Source organism: Adiantum capillus-veneris, chromosome 3 (genome assembly GCF_014529385.1).
Source record: "Adiantum capillus-veneris isolate H3 chromosome 3, ASM1452938v2, whole genome shotgun sequence".
NCBI classification, from domain to species: Eukaryota; Viridiplantae; Streptophyta; class Polypodiopsida; order Polypodiales; family Pteridaceae; genus Adiantum; species Adiantum capillus-veneris.
The window spans coordinates 115,933,330-115,955,687 of record NC_140933.1 but is presented as its reverse complement, the minus strand read 5'-3'; the positions used below and the strand labels follow the sequence as shown (position 1 = coordinate 115,955,687).

Here is a 22,358-nt window from a genome sequence, read left to right as displayed (position 1 = left end):
TGCATAGGTTTTCTCGGTTTCACAAAATACACAAAAGAAATTTATCTTAAGTGGAAATTTTGAGTATATCTTTAGAACTATTGATAATATGTCAGCAAAATGCACGGCAATAATCTAAAAGACTGTAGAGACTGTTTTAAAAAGGAGAGTTTACGTTAGAAGATTAATAACTTAAGCAGCTCATTATATAAACATGAATGAGATTTTATGCTTAAATAGTTGGTACTCATAACTCATTTCAAAACTTACATCCACATTGTGAGTAAGTTTAATTAGAAGTAGTGAGTCCCCCTTGTTTCATAGTAAAGTGCATGAACCCTATTTTGGCTTGTGTTACAGTTTAGGTCTAACATTTGTGTATAACCTAATGTTGACGTACGAAAGGTCATCATTGCACCAGGAGGGACAAATGCAATTTGTATGCCTTGTGGGGTAGAGGGTCATGTTATAGAATGGACACATTCAAAACTGACACTTGAGGTGGTGAACATGCTAATTTGAGATTGGCTATCCTGACCTTTTCTATGGATAAGGGACAAACATGATGTTCTTGATCATTATGGATAGTCCAAAAGGTGGCCATGTGCAACAAGTACATTCATTTGGTGATTATTTTGCTCGAGCGGAGGAGATTGGAGCAATACATGTCCTTAGGGCACAATGATGTTCTTGATCATTGTGGATAGTCCAAAAGGTGGCCATGTGCAACAAGTACATTGCATTTGGTGATTATTTTACCTGAGGGGAGGAGATTGGAACAATACATGTCCTCAAGGCACAATTGCTACACTCGTTTGAACCACTCAAGACCGGTCTATTTCTATGCTTTGGCAATTGTTGTATGGCCTAGAGTGTGGCAAGGCATGTTGAAGATCAAGCTAGTGTGATTTGAAGGTGGATTAATCAGTGAGGAAAGTGAGCTTGATGCATGTTTGTGGGTTGTGTATGGATTGGCTTAGTAGCTAAGTAGTGGGCATGTCTGTTTTGTTGTGTATGTGGTAGTCATCTCGATCAAAGAGAGATACCAAAATAGAATTGACTTTGTCGTTTAGTTTGCCATTGAATGAATAGGCAGGCAAAAGTGCAAGCCGAGAGTTTGGGCTTCATTGCACCTTATAACAAGGCAAAAAAAACTGAAGGGAAATGGTCACTTGGGTACCAAGCAAGTGCCAACGGTGACATCGAAGGTCCGGGGCTTGTGGGGCTCGGGGACGGGCAATTTGGGGACGACGATGGTGAGGAGGCCGTCTTGGCAGGCGGCGGACATGGCGTCCAGGTTCACATGGTTGGGCAGGTTGAACTTACGCATGAACTTGCCGGCGGGCCTTTCCACGCGCACATACTTCACGTCCGCCTCCTTCCCGGCGCCGGCGTCCATGTCCCGCTTCCGCTCTCCGCTGATTTTCAGAATGGTGTCACTCTCAATTTGCACCTGCAACGCGGATACACGCACATGCATGGATTCTCTCTCTCTCTCTCTCTCTCTCTCTCTCTCTCTCAAACCACACACGACAGACGCACGTCCAACTGCAATCTCTTGCAGAATGCTCGGCCACGCCCAGCCACGCCATGCGCTCTCTCTCTCTCTATCTCTCACTCTCTCTCTCTCACACACACACACACACAAACACCTTGACTTCTGTGTTTCGCACTCCCGGCACGTCCACCACGAAGATATAGGAGCCGCTCAGTTCCTTGATGTCAACTGCCGCAGTTGTTGCCATGTAGGTCTCCTTGGCGCAGCCTCTCTGCGTCCACACACAACGAGGCAGAGAGCGTTAGAACTAATGCTGTAAAGCCAGCTGCCTCGTGATGAGGCCAATAAGGGCCAGCGACCTTGGGGCTCATATAAGACGACAAGCGCGCTGCGGCTTCGTTGTGAGATAGGTCGCAGCCTCCAATGCTCGTTTGAATGCCAGCACCACCGTCGCTCTAGTATGAACGGACATGCCTCTTGAGCCAGGCTGAGTCTCTTCACGTCATAAAATTCCAGTTTCTTACCACCTTGAAAAATATATATACAGTTTAGTTACACTACTCATCATTTTGAGCCATCTACTTCATGGAATTTCCATAAAATTACCCTGTGGAATTAGACTTCTAAGTTTGTCTGAACGATTTCAAAAAATCTCTCAAAAAAGAGAATCTCGTGATGATCCATTTTTTTGTAGAAGTTGGCGGCGGGGAGAAAGGAGGGATAGGTTGCGCATGCCCTCCTTTCAAGCCGAAACCGCCCACGGATGGCTCTCTCTCTCTCTCTCTCTCTCTCTCTCTCTCTGTGTGTGTGTGTGTGCGCGCGCGCACGTGGTTCGTTGTGTGTGTCTGGAACTCTCGCTCTCTGTCTCGAGAATGCGAAGGCAATGGGCAATCGACCTGTCGTTGTTATATATATGCTGTGTGCTCGTTCTCGCTCGCTCAAGCTGGGACACGAATTGAAGGGAGTGGGCTACACTCTCTCTCTCTCTCTCTCTCTCTCTCTCTCTCTTAGGTGTCAGGGGATGAGCAAGCAGGGTTGAGTGGGGTGGAGGCCGGAGGAAGCACGAGCAAGGATGGCACTGGCGCCACCAAAGGAAGAGGATTTGGGGGGGGGGGCATATAGGTGCCTGAGCTCTCTCTCTCTCTCTCTCTCTCTCTCTCTCTCTCTCTCAGCTTCGATGTTAGGTTCTGATGTGGAGAGGAAGAGGAAATATCTGCGAGCATCCTGGTCATTTATTGGATTTATGTTTACTCGTGCCAAGTAGTAGGGGGTACCCAACTGGAGAAAATAAAAAATTTATCTCATTAGTTTTAGATGTAAAAGGAAACCTTTGCACTGGAAGGAAAAGGGAAGGCGCGTGCTAGGGAGTGGGCAGAGGCACGTCGCTCATGTGATATGGGCCTCTTGGCAACAAATGAACGCAAAACTATTGAGCACCAAGCAGAGGAAAGCTACGACAGTAGAAATGTTGAGCGCGGGAAGCAGAGGATCAAAGTTGTGACGACGAGACAGTTGGCGCAGAGTTACCCAGGCCCATCACACACACACACACACACACAGAGGGGTGTCGGGGGGGGGGGGTAGTACTGTATGTAAGTGTAAAGGGCACCTCAACAGGCAGCGTGGGTGTTTGTCTGGATGGCTTATCCCAGCACTAATATGTCATCGTGATTTTATGATGGAGAGGTTTCAACTCTTGAATTGCCATTTTGTGGGAGTAAGAGAAAGGGGGAGACAGAAATTCGAGGTAAGAGAAATTGGAGGGAATCTAGACAATGAATGAATATAATATAGTATAAGCCAGTAGGTAGTGGAGATCCTCGTGCCAAGTATGTGCCTATGCAAGATTTCTTGTAGTAGGTGCTTGTGTTGTGTATATTTTGTACTAAACTTTGCCAAATGTTGTCACTTACAAATTAGACTACAGATAATGGTAAGGGCTCATAATTAGCAAAAGCATCACCGATGCCTTCACAATAAGACTATAGATAATAGTATGAAGCCCGCCATCACTTCGACTTTTGCTTGCCATCATCATTACCCTTCAACTCTTGCAGCCCAATTAATAACCCCAATTTTTTATTTTATCTTAGTCGGTACCCCATTAGGGCCAAAAAAGACTCAAAAAGGGTTGTTTGTTAATATAAGGATTAAGGGATAGTCCAATAGTCATTTGACACGTATACAAAAGTATGGCATTTTTGTCTCCTCTATTTTGGGTTTTGGTGGTCCTATTTTGACAGAGAACGGCTAAATGTCTTGATCATAAGGCTGAAACTGCTATATTTAAGTGCTTTCGGCGAGTGAGCTCATTAAATTTGTGGCCCAAAGTAATGAAGTCTCATCTTTTATTCTATTTTATATTTCACAAAATCGTTGTCAAAACATACGAAATCTATGTTAGAAGGCTCTCAAAACAAGGCCATTAATGACAAATCACCTACTTTTTTCAAACGTATACCTTTTTCACTCTCTCTCTCTATTTTGTGAGAGGTTTAGGTCTTTCCGTTTTCATATTTTCTTTCTTCTTCTCTAATCTCTGAGTTTCCATGGCGTCTTCTGCACATCGCCCTTCACATAACATAACTTCTTGTGACTTTCATAATGCTAGAGAGGATGTTCTTTGGAAGCCCATATCTTTTCATGTAAATGACTAGGTAACAGTGCTTCCTTCATGCAAAGGTGTCACTACTAGCCATAGGGGGGGTTTGCGAGGGACTAATAATTGACGGACGTCGTTTAACCGATGACGAACGCGTCGCATAGACGAGGTTTCAGTCGTATAAGCAAGGAGTTTCTTTTATAAAAAAATCGGTTGTCGCATAAACAACGACTGTCGTTGCATAATCGACGGCTTGAATTTGTAGCCGTGGCATAATCGACGCTTCAAATTGAACCTTTCTTAAACGACGCAGAGAAACGAGGCTCCTAGCGATGCCTGCACACTGCCCTTCTCTCATGCGACGAGGCATTTCTATATTATTGTTACAAAGCCTTTCAAACGTGACTCGCGGGAAATTATACACAGTACCCAGCTCCACGGTAGCGCTACAACAAAATACGCAAAAGAAGAGCAGGTACCCCCCCCCCCCCCTCCTTCTTCATCACTTGCCTCTTTAGTGAAAAATGCAATACCGCAGGTTTATGTAATTCAAAGGTGTGACCAAACGGGTAGGAGAGAGAGGAAGTTCTATTAACGATGGTGAGAGGGAGAGGATCTATGAATCTAGGTCTTGAAGACTGATTATGGTCTCCTAAAAATAGCTAGAATTAGGGGGTGCTATGCTAGCAGAGGGGGAGTTCACCCACTGTCTCGATGCCTAGGTTCACCAAAATGAGAACAAGATATGTTCAAACAAGCTTGTCAGCACTCCATGTTGAGAAAGGAGGCATGAGTAACTTACTTGGATAATAGAAGCCAAGGGGTGACGAAGTATGCTACTCAAGTTTTCCTCAATCAAGCTTGTCGATAACCCAAAAACAAGAAAGGCAAAAGCAACTAATACTGAGCCGAGAATCCCAGATGGTGACAAAATGTGCTACTCAAAATATGCTTAAACAAGCTTGTCAACACAAGAAAACAGGACCTACATGCATGGAAAATTGATCCTTCTCAGCTCAGGAAGTTTTATTAGCCATCGGACCTGCAACTACTACTGCTACCGTCACCAACCCTTATGCCCCTACCTTGGAGGCAACTGCTCAACAAGGCAATGGCTACACACACAAATGTGATTAATCTAAAATCAATGAACTCCTTCAACTACGACAGGATCAACAACAACCATACCAATGCTTAACACTAATGTTGTAGGTTTAATTTCACTCAAGTAAAAATCATACAACACTAACAGTGGTTGGGTGTGCAATGGCAGCTGACCCATTCAATTTCTTATCAGGCCCACTGAGAATTCTCTCAGATCGCCCTTGAAAGAGGCTTCCAAGTATCCTTTCCAAGCTCTGTGCAGAATACTTCACATACTTGCTCTTAGTGCCATCTTGTTCTAACAAAGGTCCATAGTTCTGAAGGTAAGTTCTGTAAGTTGGGACTACTAATTTCACCACCTTTATACCGATCCTTTCTCGCAGCTCTGCATCCACAAGAATCCGCTTCACATGCATCTGATAAAGCTCCTCAAATGCTGCATTGAATGCCTTGATCTTGGTCTTGAGGAGGTCTCGAGCCGTGGCCCGGCTACCTGTCAAGGTCGTAACCCCTGGTATATTCAGATGATGAATTATCTTTGCCCAGCCCTCCTTCATATACATAGAGATATTAATCTCATCTTGCTGTTGTTGCTCTTTAAGCCAAGACTCACCCAGAAGAACCTTGAACTCTGATGCTTGGCAATTCACAGCAAGGTACCAGAAGTTATTGCAAAGGAAGAGATGATACAAGACTGGGTCCTCCTTGAAATACTTTGCCCATTCATTGACATTTAGCAGAATTGCATTCATCACACTTAGGACGGCTTTAGAAAGCAGAGTTTCTGTGCTTGTCTTGTCCTGAAAATTATCTTTCCAACTTCGATATATTATAAGCACCTTGTTCATGATCGGTCCATAGAAATCTCCAACCAAGTGCTTGACATATCCTATCACAAAGCTCAAAACCTTTGGCAGACTGCCATCAATGGGTTCCTTCAAGCCTCTCTGATTCTCTATTTGCTGCTTTAGCTCCCAAAAAAATGTCATGAGCACCTTGCACTATCAACTTCAGTAAACCTTTCATCCTCTGTTGAACATCCTTGCATCCAAACAATGGTCTCAAGTTAGTCATGGCTTCAAACATGTCAAGAAGCTTGAAGAGTTTCTGTGGTTCATCTGGACTGTTTACTGCTACTTCCCCAAAATGTAAAAGCTCCAGTAAACCTCTAGACACGACAATTTTGCCAAAGCTGCCTTCCCAATCTTCAAAGGCAAGCTTTTCAAAAACCTGACTACAAAGCTGATACTCTGGTTCACAGATTGACTTAACAACTACCTCCATATGTTGTGTCCATGGGCCAATGTACATTCCTAAGCTTTTCCAATCAACCTTTGAGCCATACTTAATTTGCAGAAAATTAAGTGGTAGAGCCTTCATACTCTCTCTAAAAACTCGCACGCGAGTTTCAATGAAAATTTCCATACTTCTATGGGTCCTTCCATTGGAGACCAGCTTTTGCATGATTAGGTGCAAGCTCTTCAAATTCTTTGATTGACGTTTTCTGTCGCTCCTAGAATCAGATTTCCTTAACACTTCAGTACAAAGAGGAGGGACTAGCAAGCTATCAACAGAAAGGATTCTCTCAAATTCACCCTCCAGCCTGTCTAGGGCAATGATCTCATTAGAATTTGTTGATTTTCTAGATTATAATGATCTTAAGCCATTCAATGGCCATAGGGCAATTTTGAGACAGAAAGAAGATAGCCTCCTCAAGGCGGGAGATGAGACTAATGTAGCCGATGAGATCATGCTAGGGATCACATACGAGAGAGTGCTCGAGGTCATGCATGGCATTAAAGACTTTCAGCACGGCAGATGCGCGGGCAACAGCTTTGTCAATGACACCAGAGACGTTGTAAAACCCTCCTCCAAAGGCCCCACTCTCGTCGGCGAGAGTGGTCTACTTTTTAATTGCACAAAGTTGTACAATGCGTATGAAATGGACTGATGCAACCTGGGACTTGCCGATAATGACGACGGTGATGACGATGACGACTTTAGGGCTGAAATCTGTGGTCTTCTAACTGCTGAAATTCTGCAAATCTTTCGGCTGTTTCGGGTGGCTGAAAATGATTGTTTTGCTGCGTTTTTATGGCGGCAAATGGGGGTTCTCTGCAATGCTTCAAGGGGTTGATTTGGTACTGTGTCTAATGATGAAAACGCTGCTGCAAGTTCTTTATCAACGGTTGATCTGGGGTAATCCCTTCAAGGGTGAGAGAGCAGGGAGTAGCAATGGCTGGGGTAATCCCTTCAGGGTTGAGAGAGAAGGGAGTAGCGATGGCTGATCTGGCTCCATAGCACAGAAAACGCAGCCTGAGAGGTGAAAACGCTGCTGTTTGTAGAAAACACAGCCACCAAGGGGGAGCGATCTCAATTTTGAGGGAGTTTTTAGTTACGGAAGCAATCAATAAGGGATCGTCGGCTTGGGAGAAGAACCTCAACGTCTGATACCATGTGAGAGTAGGCAGCGAAAGCGAAAGCAAAAGCTCTGCCAACAACAGTATATAACTCAGGTTGAGTCCTTTCCAATAATACATCCAGGTCTGCTTCATTTTGTCCACATCTGCCATATGGTTATAAGCTCGTGCTGCATTCGACCACAAACCATCAAATCTCTCATGTAGCTTACTCTTGCATTGAATTTGTTACTGAGCGTGTTTCTCTTTTAGTTTTTCTACCTGATCTTGCATTTGATTCATAACCTTTTGAAGCATCTGTAGCATTTTTGTTTGATCTATTTTGTTGTAGTCCACTCCATTCATGGCTGCTTCGACCTCATCTGTAGATTCTTGATCTATTAATATTTTTACTTGCATTGATGTTACATGTAGATACGACGTTTGTGTTAGTTTGACATATGGTTTGTTTTAAATATACAGATACGATGAGTGACTAGGGTCATAGAGTGAAGTTGATGTTCATCAAGACTTTGCTACGTACCACTGGACTATCAGGAGAGGCTTTGACGGAGGCTATGTCAGATTATATGGAGATGGATGACGCTAGTTTAGACAATTCCATTGAGTTTCTTGGGCGATTCAGTTTGCCCGTACGTCCTGGAGAGGGTACATCCTCCCAGCCACACGCAGGAGTGGAGACTTCCTCTCATGCAGATCAGACCATAGCACATCGGTAATCTTCTCGATTGATCAAGTAGTAATGTCATTCTTTTTTTTAATATAGAAATCTTAATATATGTATTCCCTTGATGTCTTTGTTTGCTTAGGACTCCTATTCGAGGTACATCACATCATGAGAGTCAGCGGCTTACTCCTAATGTACCTCCTAGTACTCAGTTGACACCTGATTCACAAGCTAGTGGCCGTCAGTCTCGGAGGTATATATATTATGGTGATTATGAATTAAATATGAAGTAGTTTTTAAGAACTCTCATCTAATCTGCCGTATGTTTATACTGCATGTAGGCATCACTGGCAAAGTAGCACGCCACCAGGCCGATCGACTCGTGAGACACCGTTTCAGCTGCCAGCTCCCCCATCAGTGCCTCCACCTCCACCAATGCGCACGTGCATTGGCAGCTTGTGTGTCACATGCGACATCTTGCCTGACGGGGCTATCCTCCAGCTCGGAGCCGGCATCGCCCTCAAACGTCGGATGGGAGACCTCTGCTCGTCTTATCTAAAGCAAGTTCATATACCATGGGAGTAAGTATTAATTAACATAAAAAATATAAATTTTAGTTTGTTAGTTGAATTACTAATCGGCTTTGTTTTGCACTGTAGAGATCAACATGAGGATGACAAGAAATATGTTCTCAACACACTAGAGACGAAGTATGGGACAAGATGGAGTCTCATATGGATGGTCAAGCAAATGTGCAAACTCATGGGTCATCGACGCGACGCAGCACGGTAAGTAGAAAGAAAGAAATATTTTTAACATAGAAATCTTTTTTTTAATATAGAAATCTTAATATATGTATTCCCTTGATGTCTTTGTTTGCTTAGGACTCCTATTCGAGGTACATCACATCATGAGAGTCAGCGGCTTACTCCTAATGTACCTCCTAGTACTCAGTTGACACCTGATTCACAAGCTAGTGGCCGTCAGTCTCGGAGGTATATATATTATGGTGATTATGAATTAAATATGAAGTAGTTTTTAAGAACTCTCATCTAATCTGCCGTATGTTTATACTGCATGTAGGCATCACTGGCAAAGTAGCACGCCACTAGGCCGATCGACTCGTGAGACACCGCCTCAGCCGCCAGCTCCCCCATCAGTGCCTCCACCTCCACCAATGCGCACGTGCATTGGCAGCTTGTGTGTCACATGCGACATCTTGCCTGACGGGGCTATCCTCCAGCTCGGAGCCGGCATCGCCCTCAAACGTCGGATGGGAGACCTCTGCTCGTCTTATCTAAAGCAAGTTCATATACCATGGGAGTAAGTATTAATTAACATAAAAAATATAAATTTTAGTTTGTTAGTTGAATTACTAATCGGCTTTGTTTTGCACTGTAGAGATCAACATGAGGATGACAAGAAATATGTTCTCAACACACTAGAGACGAAGTATGGGACAAGATGGAGTCTCATATGGATGGTCAAGCAAATGTGCAAACTCATGGGTCATCGACGCGACGCAGCACGGTAAGTAGAAAGAAAGAAATATTCTCTCTCTCTCTCTCTCTCTCTCTCTCTCTCTCTCTCTCTCTCTCTCTCTCTCTCTCTCTCTCTCTCTCTCTCTCTCTCTCTCTCTCGTCTCTTGAATCTCGATCTGTCAAGGTGGAAATCGGTCGGAGCTGCTCTCTGAGTAGGTGTAGCGTATAGTAGAGGCAGGCTGTAGGCAACTCTCACAAGGGTGCACCATGCACTGTTGGGGTGCATGATTTTTCCTCTCTTCTATCATGCTCACCGCTTGGGACCATATGAGACAAATCAAATGTACATGGTGTCCAGCCAAATGAGCATCCTCAACGCTTCCATCTATCCTAGAATTTTCGTGTGTTGATGGCACAAGGTCTAGAAAAGGTGCATTCGTTGCAGCAGCCACTCCTCTTAGACCAAAATCTTTATCTTCCCAATGCTCAGGTCCTTGAACTATGGCACCTCCTCCAAAGATGCTGCAAGTGCTTCTTCAGTCCATTTTTCCTCACTTGTTTCACAAGAAAGTCCACAGTTCAGTTGTTGTTGTCTTGGTTTGGGTCACCACCTGTGGCTTTTCGCCCGGTCGGTTTACACATTGTTAAAAAGGCTTCCAATGTTTTTTTTAAGATGAAGATTTGAACTATGAAGTTTCAAAGTACCGAGCATCATACGCTCCAAGTTTCAAGTTACGTACCATGTACCATGCACCAACTACAAGCATCATACGCTCCAAGTTTCAAGTTACGTACCATGTACCATGTACCTTGCACCAATGACAACTATCAAGTTTCATTATGGAACCTGATACCAAACTCTAAATCAACTGCCAAATCTAACACTACCAAGTTTTCTTGGTTTCTATGTCAGGCTCTAGTATTAACAAGATTTTGATTTTCATATTTTTTGTAAAGGTAGCAGATTTTACGCTAAGTGTCAGATTCTACATATCTTGTACCAAATCAAGTACCAAGTTTCAAGTTGCAAGTACTAAGTACCAAATCAAGTACCAAGTACCAAGTACCTTATATCAAATCTAACACTAAAGAGGTTTTATTGTTTTCATGTTAATTTATTACAGTACCACAAAGTTACATTGACCAATTAATACCATGGACCATGTACCAATTGCAAGTACGAAGTTTCATTATGGAACCTACAACCAAATTAAAGCAAGGACCAAGTACCAAGTACCGACATGTACCAAGTTTTCTTTATTTTCATGTTAAACCCACATGTCCCGAGTTGTATGAAATAGGGACAAGTTTTTTTTTTTTGTGGACTCTAGAAACGGTCCATCGGTGAGCCGTTGGAGCTCTTGTGAGCCCACATGGAATGTCCATGTACCAATGAGGCATATGGGAAAGCTATACGGCTTGCTAAGAGATCAAACAACTCGTTGATATATGGATCGTTCTCAAAGTCCTTGAGCAAAAAATGCTCAGAAACAATACATCGGTCAGCTGTTTGAGCTCTCGGCGAGTCCTATAGCTTGCCCACATGCCTCTTTGGCACGCGAAAAATCTATGTGGGTTCGCAGAATCTTAAATGGTTCGCCAATGAGCCGTCTCCAAAGTAGTCCGTCTAAAGTAGTCCGCGAGCGTTTTTTTTATCATGGACTTGAGAAATGGTCGATCGGCGAGCTTTAATGCATGGAGCCCACATGCCAATGAGGCATGTGAACAAGTTATACATCTTGTTTGAACTTTGAAAATGGCCCATTTGCGAGCTGTTTGAGATCTCGTGAGTCCACATAGCTTGTCCACGTGCCAACGAGGCATCTTGGCAAGCTATATGGCTCATGAGATTCTGAAGCGGCTGGCCAATGGATCATTTTAGAACTTCGAAAGAATTATTTTTGTTATACATCAAGAAAGTTTTTCTTAACTAAACAAAGGGAGCCGATTTAGAACTTATAGAAACGTATGCTACATGACAGAAATCATGGGATTGAGATTTAATATTGGCTTGAGGGCTTGCTATTTTATTTTAATATATAATTTTAATAAACAAACATGATCGTCTATTTTTTATTTAATTTAAAGTTCTAACTTAAAAAAAATAGCAAAAAGAAAGAGAGAGAGCTGTTTACCATAATTCATCTTGAAGCCGATATTGAAAATTTATATCGCTTACGTACACACCGGTCCGATCAACGTCCGCACTACTATGCGAAATGCCAACAAATGTATGAGCAACGAGAGCAATCACAATTGCAAGAACACCGGCGTGCGAGAGAGAGTTAGAGTTTGTGGGTGTGTGTGTTCCACTCGAGAGCTAGAGTTTGTATGTGTGTGTGTTCCACTCGAGAGCTAGAGTTTGTATGTGTGTGTAGAAGAGCTATAGAGAGAGAGAGAGAGAGAGAGAGAGAGAGAGAGCATTAGAGTTAGATTGTTGTATGTACTATGTGTGTGAGAGAAAGAGAGAGGGAGCCGAGAGAGATCACTTATGAAACCCTGCACATCATATAGTCGTTGCGTGTTCGAAGCGTCGTTGATGCGGTCTTTAAAAAAAAAAAAAAAAAACTCGTCGCTTAAGCATCTCGCTGCTTATGCCACGCGCCGCTTAAACCACGCATTTTGCCACTCGTCGCTTATGCCATGCGCCGCTTATGCAACAAAAAGTAAACGTCTTATTTCTGTTGCTTATGCGACAGTAACTTGTCGCTATAGCCCTCGTTAAATGCCTCGTTTATGCGACGTACAGTAGCGACGGCTACAGCGACGCCTTTTTCCCTCGCTAATGCGACGAAAATTTGTCGTTGTAGCCGTCGCTATAGGGGGGCAAATGTAGTAGTGTGTACACAGAGTGAAAAACGTGATAAAGTAAAAAACCATTGGAAAGGTCGTGTTCTTGCTTTCAAAGTGATTGACAATGGCTGGCTAGCTAAGGTTCAACATGTGTACATGGCCAAGGATATGTTTTTAGACTGGGACGAACACCCACACTGCATTCTTAGTGTAAGTAAAAAAAAAACTTCCATTTGATACAATGAATTTTTCATTCTCCCATTGTTTTTTCTCATTTCTTGATTCCATTCTAGATATACTTCCTTCAACAACTGTGGAATGGCAACCTGTGGAGAGTCTCAGTGGGAAGTTCAAAGCAATGCATAAAGGGATTGCAGATGCTATGTATGCTGACAAGCCACCTTCCTTTTACAAAACAATGGATTTGTTTGCTTATTTTGCAGAATACAAGGTTCAATCTCAAGAAGGTGCATATGGAGAACTACATCAGTTACCCATTCCCACCATAAGTTCACTTGACTGGGAATCTCCTGATGCATGTACTATATCAAGCTTCAAATCCAAGATCAAAGAATACATCCTTAAAGCTATGTCTCCGGGCAGGATATGTCTTTGTGGCATGTTTCAAAACAATGGACTTGCAAAGGACAAAGACGATGTGGCTTAATAGAAGATTTTATATGATTGAGCTGGATAATGTACTTGGAGACAAATGGAGTACCAAAGAAACTTTCCATATTGACGATGATATTAGTTGTGTAGAGTAAGCCCAAATTCTATGTCTATCTCATATCAACTATGTCGTCAATCATTAGTTCTGGGCTACAACTATAGGAGATGGAGAAGCAAATTAGGTAGCTGGGTTCCTCTCGACTTTGAGGAAAATTGTCCAAAGTTTGAACTAAAGGTCACAGTCCATCCACACACCGAGTATAGAAGCCTTATAGTAACAACAAATTGGAGACTACATGATGTTAGAGAATCTGTTGAGTTTCTTGATGAAACATCTCCTAAGTATAGATTCAAAGTGGATGGAATTGTGGTGAGCACAAGGATGGAGAATTCAACCTCTTGCATCACATGCCTTCCCCCAAAAAGAGTTGTATTTGAGCCACTTGCAAGGACTTGAAAAAACAAGTTCAATATTGTAATCATTGCATTTTGCAAATATATTTATCTTTTCTCTACCTTATTGTGATCATTATTTGTTTTAAACTTACGTGACACCATGATACACATTTAAGGATTGAATAGTTGGTATTAAGTATTTGAAGTATAGAATTATGAATCACCAAAGGGTATATGTTCATATGGAAAAAATGAACAAAAGTGTATATAACTTTTGTGGAGTAATCAATGATGAAACCCCACTTTTCTTTTTGCCCGAGAGGATTCTGCATCCTCAGAGACCCTTTTTCTTTTGTGTTGAGGAGGGGGTGAAAGTTCAGGAGTGGGTGGTGGTAACTTGGGCTCCTCAGGGCTTGACACGGGGGACTTGGCAGGGGTTGGTGCTTTGGGCTCCTGAGGAGTGGTTGGCTTGGGTGACTTGGAAACCTTCTTTGGCAACATGAATGGTAGCTTGAAAGGTGAGCTAGGGGCCTCCCCCTTACCGTTCTTAGCCGTACGACACTTTTGAACCTTGAATTTCAATGGTGAGTGGAATGGATGGCTCTTTGTATCTGCTCTTCTTTTTGAAGGGCTCTTCTTCTTGGTGGGACTCTTCCCCTTGGCAGGACTCTTCTTGGCATGGCTCTTCTTTGTAGGACTCTTCTTCTTGTGATCCCTTTTCTTTGAAGGGATTTTCTTTGTATGGATCTTCTTTGCAGGGCTCTTCTTTTTGTGATCCATTTTTTTTTTATCCAAACCCTTGGTGGCTCTACCTTTCTTTGGTGGCAAAGGAGATTCTGGATCATTTGGGTTTATTGATCTTTCCAAAACCATAGAAACAGTCTTCTCTCTCACCCACATGACCCAAGACTCTGGATAGTCATGCAACTGAAACAAATAGAAAAAGAAATTAAAGGACATGAGTACATACATACATAGTTAAGTAATCAAAATAAATCAATGGAACATGAGATACACACTTACAGTGAGTGTAGTCATCCTGCACCTTGACTCAGGATATCTCCATGCATTGGCAAGCACCCTCCATCTACAAGATGTTGAGTATATTTGTAAAGGCACTTTTTGATTGTAGTACTTGAAACCTTCTATATTGTAATCCTTATTTGTGGTACTCAGGTGACCAATGATAAGTTTGGAAGCACTGCAAGAAGACATCAATCAAAAAGCTACTAATAGAAAACAATGGGCCATCAAGCATAGATCATACTTCATACTTACAGTTTACTTCTCCATGGATACTTGACAATGAATTCATAAATATAATATCTTTCTCCAAAAAATTGAAGATAATAAGACTCCAATGTCCTCTACAAAAATAACAATTAGCTAGGAATACCACAAAATGTTATAAATAACATGTTAGGAGTTAAGATTTACCCTTCAACATAGGGGTATATTATGTAATTGCAGGTCAGCATGTTAAAATCTTCAAAAAAACTTGAAAGGATTCCTTGCTTGTTAAAAAGGCACTGTGTCACTAAAGGATCAAGTATGGAAATTTGCTTAGCTATAGCCTTTGGAAGATCCCTCATAAGACACCTGAAAAAAAAACACATCCCCCAATGAGGCCCTTGTGCCTGCACATGCACTAATAATTAGCAAAGGGGCAACACATACCTGAGACAGATAAAGATCACAGTATCACCAAGCTCAATGTTGGGGTTTACAAGCATACTTGTGTCTTGAGGGAATATGTCACAATACACCTCATCATCCCCACACAAGGAGATATCCACAACCATTTGGCTTGTAACTTTTTCATAAAGGAGAGAGTTGGATGCTCTTAAAATTTCTGCTTTCTCTGTAAGGATAGCATCCTCTGACATCATGTCTTGCTCCCTCTCAACCTCCTTGCCTGCTTTGATATCCTGGGCCTTTCTTGTCTCATACTAATGTGTAACATCTTCAATGACAACCCTTGAATTTTTCTGCTGCCTAGAAGGGGCAATATTTAAAATTTGGAAGGCCTTAAGATCCTCATAAGTGTGACCATGTGAGCAAATGCAGCTACAATGTAGCTATCGTTCATAAAGTCTATAAGAATGATCCTCAGTGGCCTCTTGAAGGCACATCAAGGCTTAAGATTGCCACCTTACTGAAACAAAGGTTTTGATATTCATCATGCTCAGAAGTCTATCTGATATTTCTTTGACAACTCTCATGAAAGGTAGCTTTGGAATGAGAAGACAAGTAGACTTTTGTGCTTTCCTTATTTACCTTAGAGATTTGACTTGATAATTCAATCTTTTTCTAGCAGTAGGCCTCTGACAAGGTTGTGTAGGTGGTTTCCCTTCTTTCTTTACAACCTCTAGATCGACTGATTTTTTTTGGTTGTCATCATCTTTCTCTGAATCTTTTGGGGCTTGGTAAACTTTTCTTGCAGTTTGTTTTGTCCTCGCCATTTGATAGTTGAAAACTTCTATCTTTTGTCACAAAATTCTTCAAAACAAGACCTGTAGAGAAGTACCTCCAAGCGACTTCTGAATTACCCAAAACAATGTGAAAAGAGATCCTCCCACAATCTAGAAGAGCTTGGTATCGCGTGGCTCGGGAATATGAAAAGATACCACAGGACGCGATAGGAGGTCCTCCCAAAATCTGGAAGAGCTCACTATTGCGTCATACGAGAAGATGATGAGCTCGGTATCGTGTGGCCTGGAAATATGAAAAGACATCGCAAGACGCGATAGGAGGTACACCCATAGTCTAGAAGTGCTTGCTATCGCATCGTATGGGAAGATGATGAACTTGTGTTCGCATTGTACGGGAATATGAAAACATACCGCAGGACGTGATAAGATGCACTCCGAAAGTGTGAAAGTACTCGCTATCGTGTCATGTGGTAAATCAGGCAGAAAGGGGGTGTGCGGGTGGATGAAATAACACGAAAGAGGGTGTGCGGGTCGATGAAAGAAGAGATGTCGAAGGATGCTTGAGGTACAAAACGACGCGAACGTGTTGTTTGGGAAAAGGTGAAAAATGAACACGTGAATCAAGCTTTTTATACAACCAACCGTCCGTACAATGACCATTGGAAGCATGCCACGTGGCACGTGTGCATGAATAACACGTGTCCATAATGGTCATTTTTGACCTCCTTAGATAAAGCTTGATCTCGTCTGTTTGTGGTGTTGTACTTTTTTTGGTGCTGCATGACACGAGAATCTTTTAGTTTTAACATCAAGCTCTATTTCACTTCTCTCTCAACTCTATCTCACTTCTCTCTATCCATCACGTTTGTCCCGCATGACGCAAGGCTGATTCTTTGCAAACTCTGGAATGTGGCTCAATCGCTTCATTCAGTCTTCTTTAGACGTGTTCTTATCGACTGGCATGATGCGATAGACGAAGGCCATAGATTGTGGCGCGTGCTTCTATCACACCATTTGGGTTTTTCTGCCTAAACCTCTGCACGACGCAATATCGGTAGTCCACAGATTGTGCCTGGGGCTTCTATCGCTCCGTTTTGGTTCTTCTTCGGGCTTAGCCTCTCCGTTTTGGCCTATCTTCTTCGATTTGAACTTTTCTCCAACCAAACCATGAACGAAAGTTGTGAAGAGATTTTAGAGGAGAGTTCAAGTGAGAAGCTCTTGGTTGCTGTCATGGATGGTGGTGACATGGAAGTGTACACCAAGGCATATGAAATATTCAACCCTTTGTTTGATCTTGCAGTTATGCTAGAATATTTGAAGGACCTTTTGTCATAAGATTTCAAAGAGTTTGAAGAGGCAGTTGAAGACAAGTGTTTGGTTTTAGATGGTAAGACTTATTGCTATCTAATTGAATTTACTACCAACTCAATTGAGAAAGGAAAAGTAACAAGGAGGTTTGGAAGATTTTCTAAGAAGACTTCATTTATTTGTCCACCTACCATTTCTTGTCAATTACATTCAAAGCCTTGCAACCTTGTTCCAAAAGAAGCTGCCTTTCTTTTCCTTAACACTAGAATGGTAACCTAATAGGACATAAAAGTGTCCTTTCAGGGTTTTGGGAAAAATTTCCAAAACCATAGTAGATCTACTCATTCTGAAAAATCCTTTCATGAGCTTATAGTTCAATAACTACTACATATGGAAAAAATGAGAAACTTGTAATTTTTCTCATCCCTTGGTCACTACAAGCCTCCAAAGTTGATGGACCAGTGCATTTTGCCCAAAACAGTAATTTCTTACGGTTGATTGCATATAAATAAGACTGGGGATTTTTGTAGGACATGAGATAAAATGCTCCGTTAACTTCAATGCGTTGGTGACCAAAACATATGGTTGCTTTTACCTCACTAATTTTTTTTTGGTAAAAAAAAATAGGTACAAAAAAGTTGCATTTTTGCCATTCTGCGGACCTATCATCAAAGTTTCTATAGTGACGCTCAATACAAATACTATATACATGTTTTCTTAGTTTCCTTTGGGCCTTTGGATTCAAAAGGAGGCATGGAGCATGTCAAAAGGATAATGGATCTCTTACAATTGGAACCTTGGGGGCAATGATACAATGCTAAATACAGCAAACATGAAAAAACTGGGTTTAGCATTATGACCTCTAGAAACCCATAAAAACTACTTAATATCTAGCCAAGTTTGTAGTCTATGATTAGATATGGTTACTACCTACAAAATACACACAATTGGCCTAAGAAACTAGCAATATTGAGAAAGTTATACTTCCTACTCTAAAATGTATCTTATTCTTCAGCAATCAAAAAACTCAACCATCATCATATACTATGCTATATAGCATATTAGGTCCCCCAAAACTGAAGGAAGATTAGCTTTATGTTATACATTACACTTACAAAATCAAAATTGAATTTGGATATCAAGAAAGCCACCAAAAAAATCATAAAAGTGATAATTTTGGCCAAAAAACAGGATTATGCAATTCTTATAAATTGGTCATAACTTTCAATTTTAACACTTAGCTCTCCCTACAAGCATCAAAACATGTTGAGAACTATGAAGGCCTAACCTCTAGCCATCTAAACCTCACAAACATGAAGTTTAGAGTGGTATAGTTGCCAAAAATTGAAAAAAGGCCAAAAATAGGACCCGTTTTTTCACACAATTTAGGTTCAAAAATGTTGTGCAAGAGTAAGGTTAATGGTGAGATTGATACTAAAAAAAAAATGCTAAGTTTTTTTCAGCTCATAAGGAAACTTTGTGGATATATAGCACCTAGAAATTCATTTTCATACTCTTCAAATAATTCAAGCAAAATGGTCACTTAACAGGACACAAAAGTGTCCAAGGACATAAAAGTGTCCTGTTACCATTCTAGTGTTAAAGTTTTGTTCCTTAAAGTTTATATGCAAGGCAAAGGTGATGAAGTGAAAGATACAGACAGAGAGGGAACAAATACAAATGTTTCCACAGTTTTGCATCTTGAGAAAAGTGAAATTCTAGAAGACGAGGAAATTGATGTTGTAGCTGAGGAGCAGGAGGGTGCAAATTTTGATGTGGCTCAATTTAGAGCTAGTGCTGTCATTGATGAGCCCATAGAGGAGGTAGAGGTTTCTGAGGCTTCCCTTACTGTTTCAAACCTTCCCTACTTCTATATCAATGGAAAAGAGTATATCCCTCTCCATCATATGCAATGTCTGCTTAATATGAGGGAGGACTACTGTATTGCAACCATTTCTGAAGCTTCTGTGGTGGCCAAAGATTTTATTGACACAGAAGAAGTGTCAAAAGAGGAGTTTTTGGCACTTGATCTTTAGACATCCAATAAATATTTTCTTTCTGCTCCTGATGCACTTGCTCTATGCATGAAAAGAGTGGAAGAGGAGAAACCTTCCCTCAAAGATGAGGATTTTGAGAAGAGACTTGTTGAGCTTGGCATCCAATCTTTTCGCAGAGACTTTGAGTTGAAAAAAATTGGAAAGGACGTTGACATGAGAGAGATGACTGGATCATGCAATCTCCTTCAAGAAAAAGTCATTGCCGAGGATGAATTGCAAAAGGTAGATTTAGTTTCACCTTGATCTCCCTTTTGAAATCTTCCTTTTTTTTCAAGTTTGTTTTAATTACTCATTATGTCTTGTTTTGCAGATTGAACTCCTTGACAAAGACAATTTTCTTGGGAGAGCTAAAGGTTTGAGAGGGAAAGCAATAGAGGGCACTTCAAGAAGGGATGCCTCCTCTCTCATGCACTACATGCCTAAATTGGATAGTGCAACCTTCTGTGTTTTTCACATGCAGTATTCTAAAGATCCTGAGTTGCCAATATTTGCCCTGAAGATATTGTCATGGTTTTTGGGGTACACTCCCCTTCAAGTCAATGCAAACAAGATCATGATACTTGAGAGAGTTGCAGCAAATATTTGGGTATGCTGCAAGATTCAATGCCTCAAGAGCAGGATACTTTCTAGTTGCTACTCTAGTGATGCAGCAGCAGCTGAGGAGATAAATGTCAACCTTCTTGGGGGCTATAAAAGAAGAAAGTTTTTGAGATATAGGGGTGACATGCCTAGTGATGCAACAGCAGCTGAGGAGATAAATGTCAACCTTCTTGGGGGCTATAAAAGAAGAAAGTTTTTGAGATATAGGGGTGACATGCCTAGAGATATCAAAAAAATCAAAAACTGATGTAATTTGACAACTTTTTGCTCCAAAATATCTTTTTTGAATTTGGATCTCTTTAGAAAGATTCCGTACAAAGTTTCAAAGTGAAGCATTAATCTCCATCTGTGGTTGAGTAGCATGGTTGTTTGATCTCATCCGTTGTAATTGCCTCCTATAGAACCAATTGAATAATTTCTTTAGTGCATTTCTCCTTCTTTGTCCCCCTCCCTTTCTCGTACATTTGAAAAAAGAAGTCCTCTCTTGATAGTGAGATTTTTCCATTTTTTGAGTATTCCATGTTGCAAGAGGTCCTTGTTTTGCAAAATATGGTCCATGCTGGTACAGAATATGCTAAAAATTAAAAAAAGGTTAGTTGAACTCATAGGATGCAATGTAAAATACTATCTAGACTTTAAAAACTAAATGAATACTCACCAAGTAATATGTGATGTTTTTTCTCCCCAAGCATCTGTAATAGCAGTTATTAAAAGCTTTATTGTCTTTCTAAAGTCATCTCCATAAGTAGCAGAGCTAACTTGTTGTTTCAAAACTTTCGAAAAATTGTCGAGCTTCTTCCACACTTCCATGCATTTGTTGGCTACATCTGGTCTACTTTTGATATTCGTTGTTATTACACAAAGATCCTTCCAGTAGTTCCACATAGCATCAACTTGTTTTTGTCATGGTTACTCAAAAAGCTTCTCGCTTTTGCTCCACCACCCATTGAAACATCTTGCAAAACATTACCCGTTCCTTTTGAAAGAGTAGGATCTTTTTTTAGATGCACTTAACCACCATGAAAACCCATTTGAGAGAGCAAAGCCTCGCATTTTTGTATGCACTCCTCTGCAAGTTTACTTGGCTTAATAGAATATGCATAATCAAGATGGAGTCGAAGAAATTTGTCCAAGATTCTAATCTCTGCATGCATTGTACATATATGTACATTTTTTAAATCTATTGTTGGAATTGGATCCCAAATCATAGAAGACGATGGGTAGTTGATGATGTTCACACTATTTCTTGATGGTGGTTTTCCAATCTCATGTTTCACAAGCCATCCTTTTGTTCCAGTGCTTGCCATGCAATATAGACATGGATACTTGGTATTGGCACCTCCACATACACCAAACATGCACTTCAATGCTTTTAGGTCGGCACACAAGTGCCATTCTACAATAAAGTCACCCATGCCATCTACACAGAGTTTTTCACTTGCATTTTGGTCCTGTATAACAGAAGGGATATTGGTCTGCAAAAAGAGCCATTTCAATGTATCGTGATTTTCTACTGGTATTTGAGATACTCTGATCCACCAAAGCTCCATTTCTGATTGCATTTTGTGGTATGGGGAACCAAGCTTACCCTGGCTATAGTCCAATGCTCTATTCATTAGGGATATGGATACTCCTTCTATTTTTTGACATTTCTGAATTTGAGCTTCATCCAATTTCATATCAAATATAAGTTTTCCTTCACATTCTACTTCTTGCATGTTATAGTATCTCACCATAGCACATTGAACTTTTTTTATACTCATCCAAATGTTATTAAAAACATTATACTCAAAAGAAGAATTTTTTTTCTGTTTTTCATATGGCATCGTTCCTTCTATATGATAGTACTCTCCAAAATGTTCGGATATCTCTTCGTTTAACAAAGTCCTTACTTTCCCAACATTGTGAGGCCTAGGCAACCCAAAAGCTTTAATCTTGTAATACTTTAAAACTTGAAATCAGGTTTTAGAGATGGCCCTGTAACCCCTTCTACTCACCCCCACTGTGTCACAAACTTCTTGCATTTGAGAAGGTTGGACCAGTAAACCCATATCTTTCAGTAAATTTTGAAATACCAATTTCTTCTGAGTTCGATTTTCAGGAAGTTTCAAAAGTTTCAAAATGTCACTTTTGTTCATTACCTCATGCAAAAATCTCACCCTTTCTTGAACATTGGACATATCAAATCCTAAAAGACTAGTCACATGTTCTCTAGTAATCTTTAATCTTTTTTTTCTTTGTCCAGAACATTCTGTTAAGTTTACTACATCTCTCATTCGTTTTACTCGTGCTCTTAATCCTATTGGAGTTTCACTTAAAGTTTGAAGTTGATGATTTTCTTGTTTAGAG

The 22,358-nt window shown here is 41.0% G+C and overlaps 4 protein-coding genes and 1 pseudogene across 4 annotated transcripts; 1 reads left to right on the top strand and 4 right to left on the bottom strand.

The window, feature by feature from the left end:
• Window positions 1–208: 208 nt before the first annotated feature.
• Window positions 209–1,955, bottom strand: LOC147461541 (17.3 kDa class II heat shock protein-like). The gene is made up of 3 exons (XM_086501294.1): window positions 1,837–1,955; window positions 1,632–1,748; window positions 209–1,432 (listed from the first exon to the last, which is right to left on the bottom strand). The coding sequence occupies exons 1-3, from the start codon at window positions 1,846–1,848 to the stop codon at window positions 1,148–1,150; spliced, it is 414 nt and encodes a 137-aa protein (XP_086357420.1). The 5' UTR covers window positions 1,849–1,955; the 3' UTR covers window positions 209–1,147.
• Window positions 1,956–5,306: 3,351 nt separating this feature from the next.
• On the bottom strand, window positions 5,307–6,131 carry LOC147461540 (exocyst complex component EXO70A1-like). Its single transcript, XM_086501272.1, has one exon. It carries the CDS (start codon window positions 6,029–6,031, stop codon window positions 5,315–5,317), a length of 717 nt encoding a protein of 238 aa, XP_086357398.1. The 5' UTR covers window positions 6,032–6,131; the 3' UTR covers window positions 5,307–5,314.
• LOC147461539 (exocyst complex component EXO70I-like) lies at window positions 6,108–6,563 on the bottom strand. Its single transcript, XM_086501282.1, has one exon. It carries the CDS (start codon window positions 6,561–6,563, stop codon window positions 6,108–6,110), a length of 456 nt encoding a protein of 151 aa, XP_086357408.1.
• Window positions 6,564–8,070: 1,507 nt separating this feature from the next.
• LOC147461538 (uncharacterized) lies at window positions 8,071–9,062 on the top strand. Its single transcript, XM_086501260.1, has 4 exons — window positions 8,071–8,318; window positions 8,413–8,523; window positions 8,612–8,851; window positions 8,930–9,062. Exons 1-4 carry the CDS (start codon window positions 8,101–8,103, stop codon window positions 9,060–9,062), a joined length of 702 nt encoding a protein of 233 aa, XP_086357386.1. The 5' UTR covers window positions 8,071–8,100.
• Window positions 9,063–14,159: 5,097 nt separating this feature from the next.
• LOC147461537 (uncharacterized) lies at window positions 14,160–15,090 on the bottom strand (annotated as a pseudogene).
• Window positions 15,091–22,358: the final 7,268 nt, after the last annotated feature.

Excerpts from the sequence above, each read along its gene's own strand:
- LOC147461541 (XM_086501294.1), bottom strand. Across the intron at positions 1,433-1,631 it reads TGCGAAACACAGAAGTCAAG|GTGCAAATTGAGAGTGACAC; the intron begins GTGTTTGTGTGT and ends TCCGCGTTGCAG.
- LOC147461540 (XM_086501272.1), bottom strand. The coding sequence starts at position 6,031 with ATGAACAAGGTGCTTATAATATATCGAAGTTGGAAAGATAATTTTCAG.
- LOC147461539 (XM_086501282.1), bottom strand. The coding sequence starts at position 6,563 with ATGAAGGCTCTACCACTTAATTTTCTGCAAATTAAGTATGGCTCAAAG.
- LOC147461538 (XM_086501260.1), top strand. The coding sequence starts at position 8,101 with ATGTTCATCAAGACTTTGCTACGTACCACTGGACTATCAGGAGAGGCT. Across the intron at positions 8,524-8,611 it reads AGTGGCCGTCAGTCTCGGAG|GCATCACTGGCAAAGTAGCA; the intron begins GTATATATATTA and ends TACTGCATGTAG. Across the intron at positions 8,852-8,929 it reads CAAGTTCATATACCATGGGA|AGATCAACATGAGGATGACA; the intron begins GTAAGTATTAAT and ends TTTGCACTGTAG.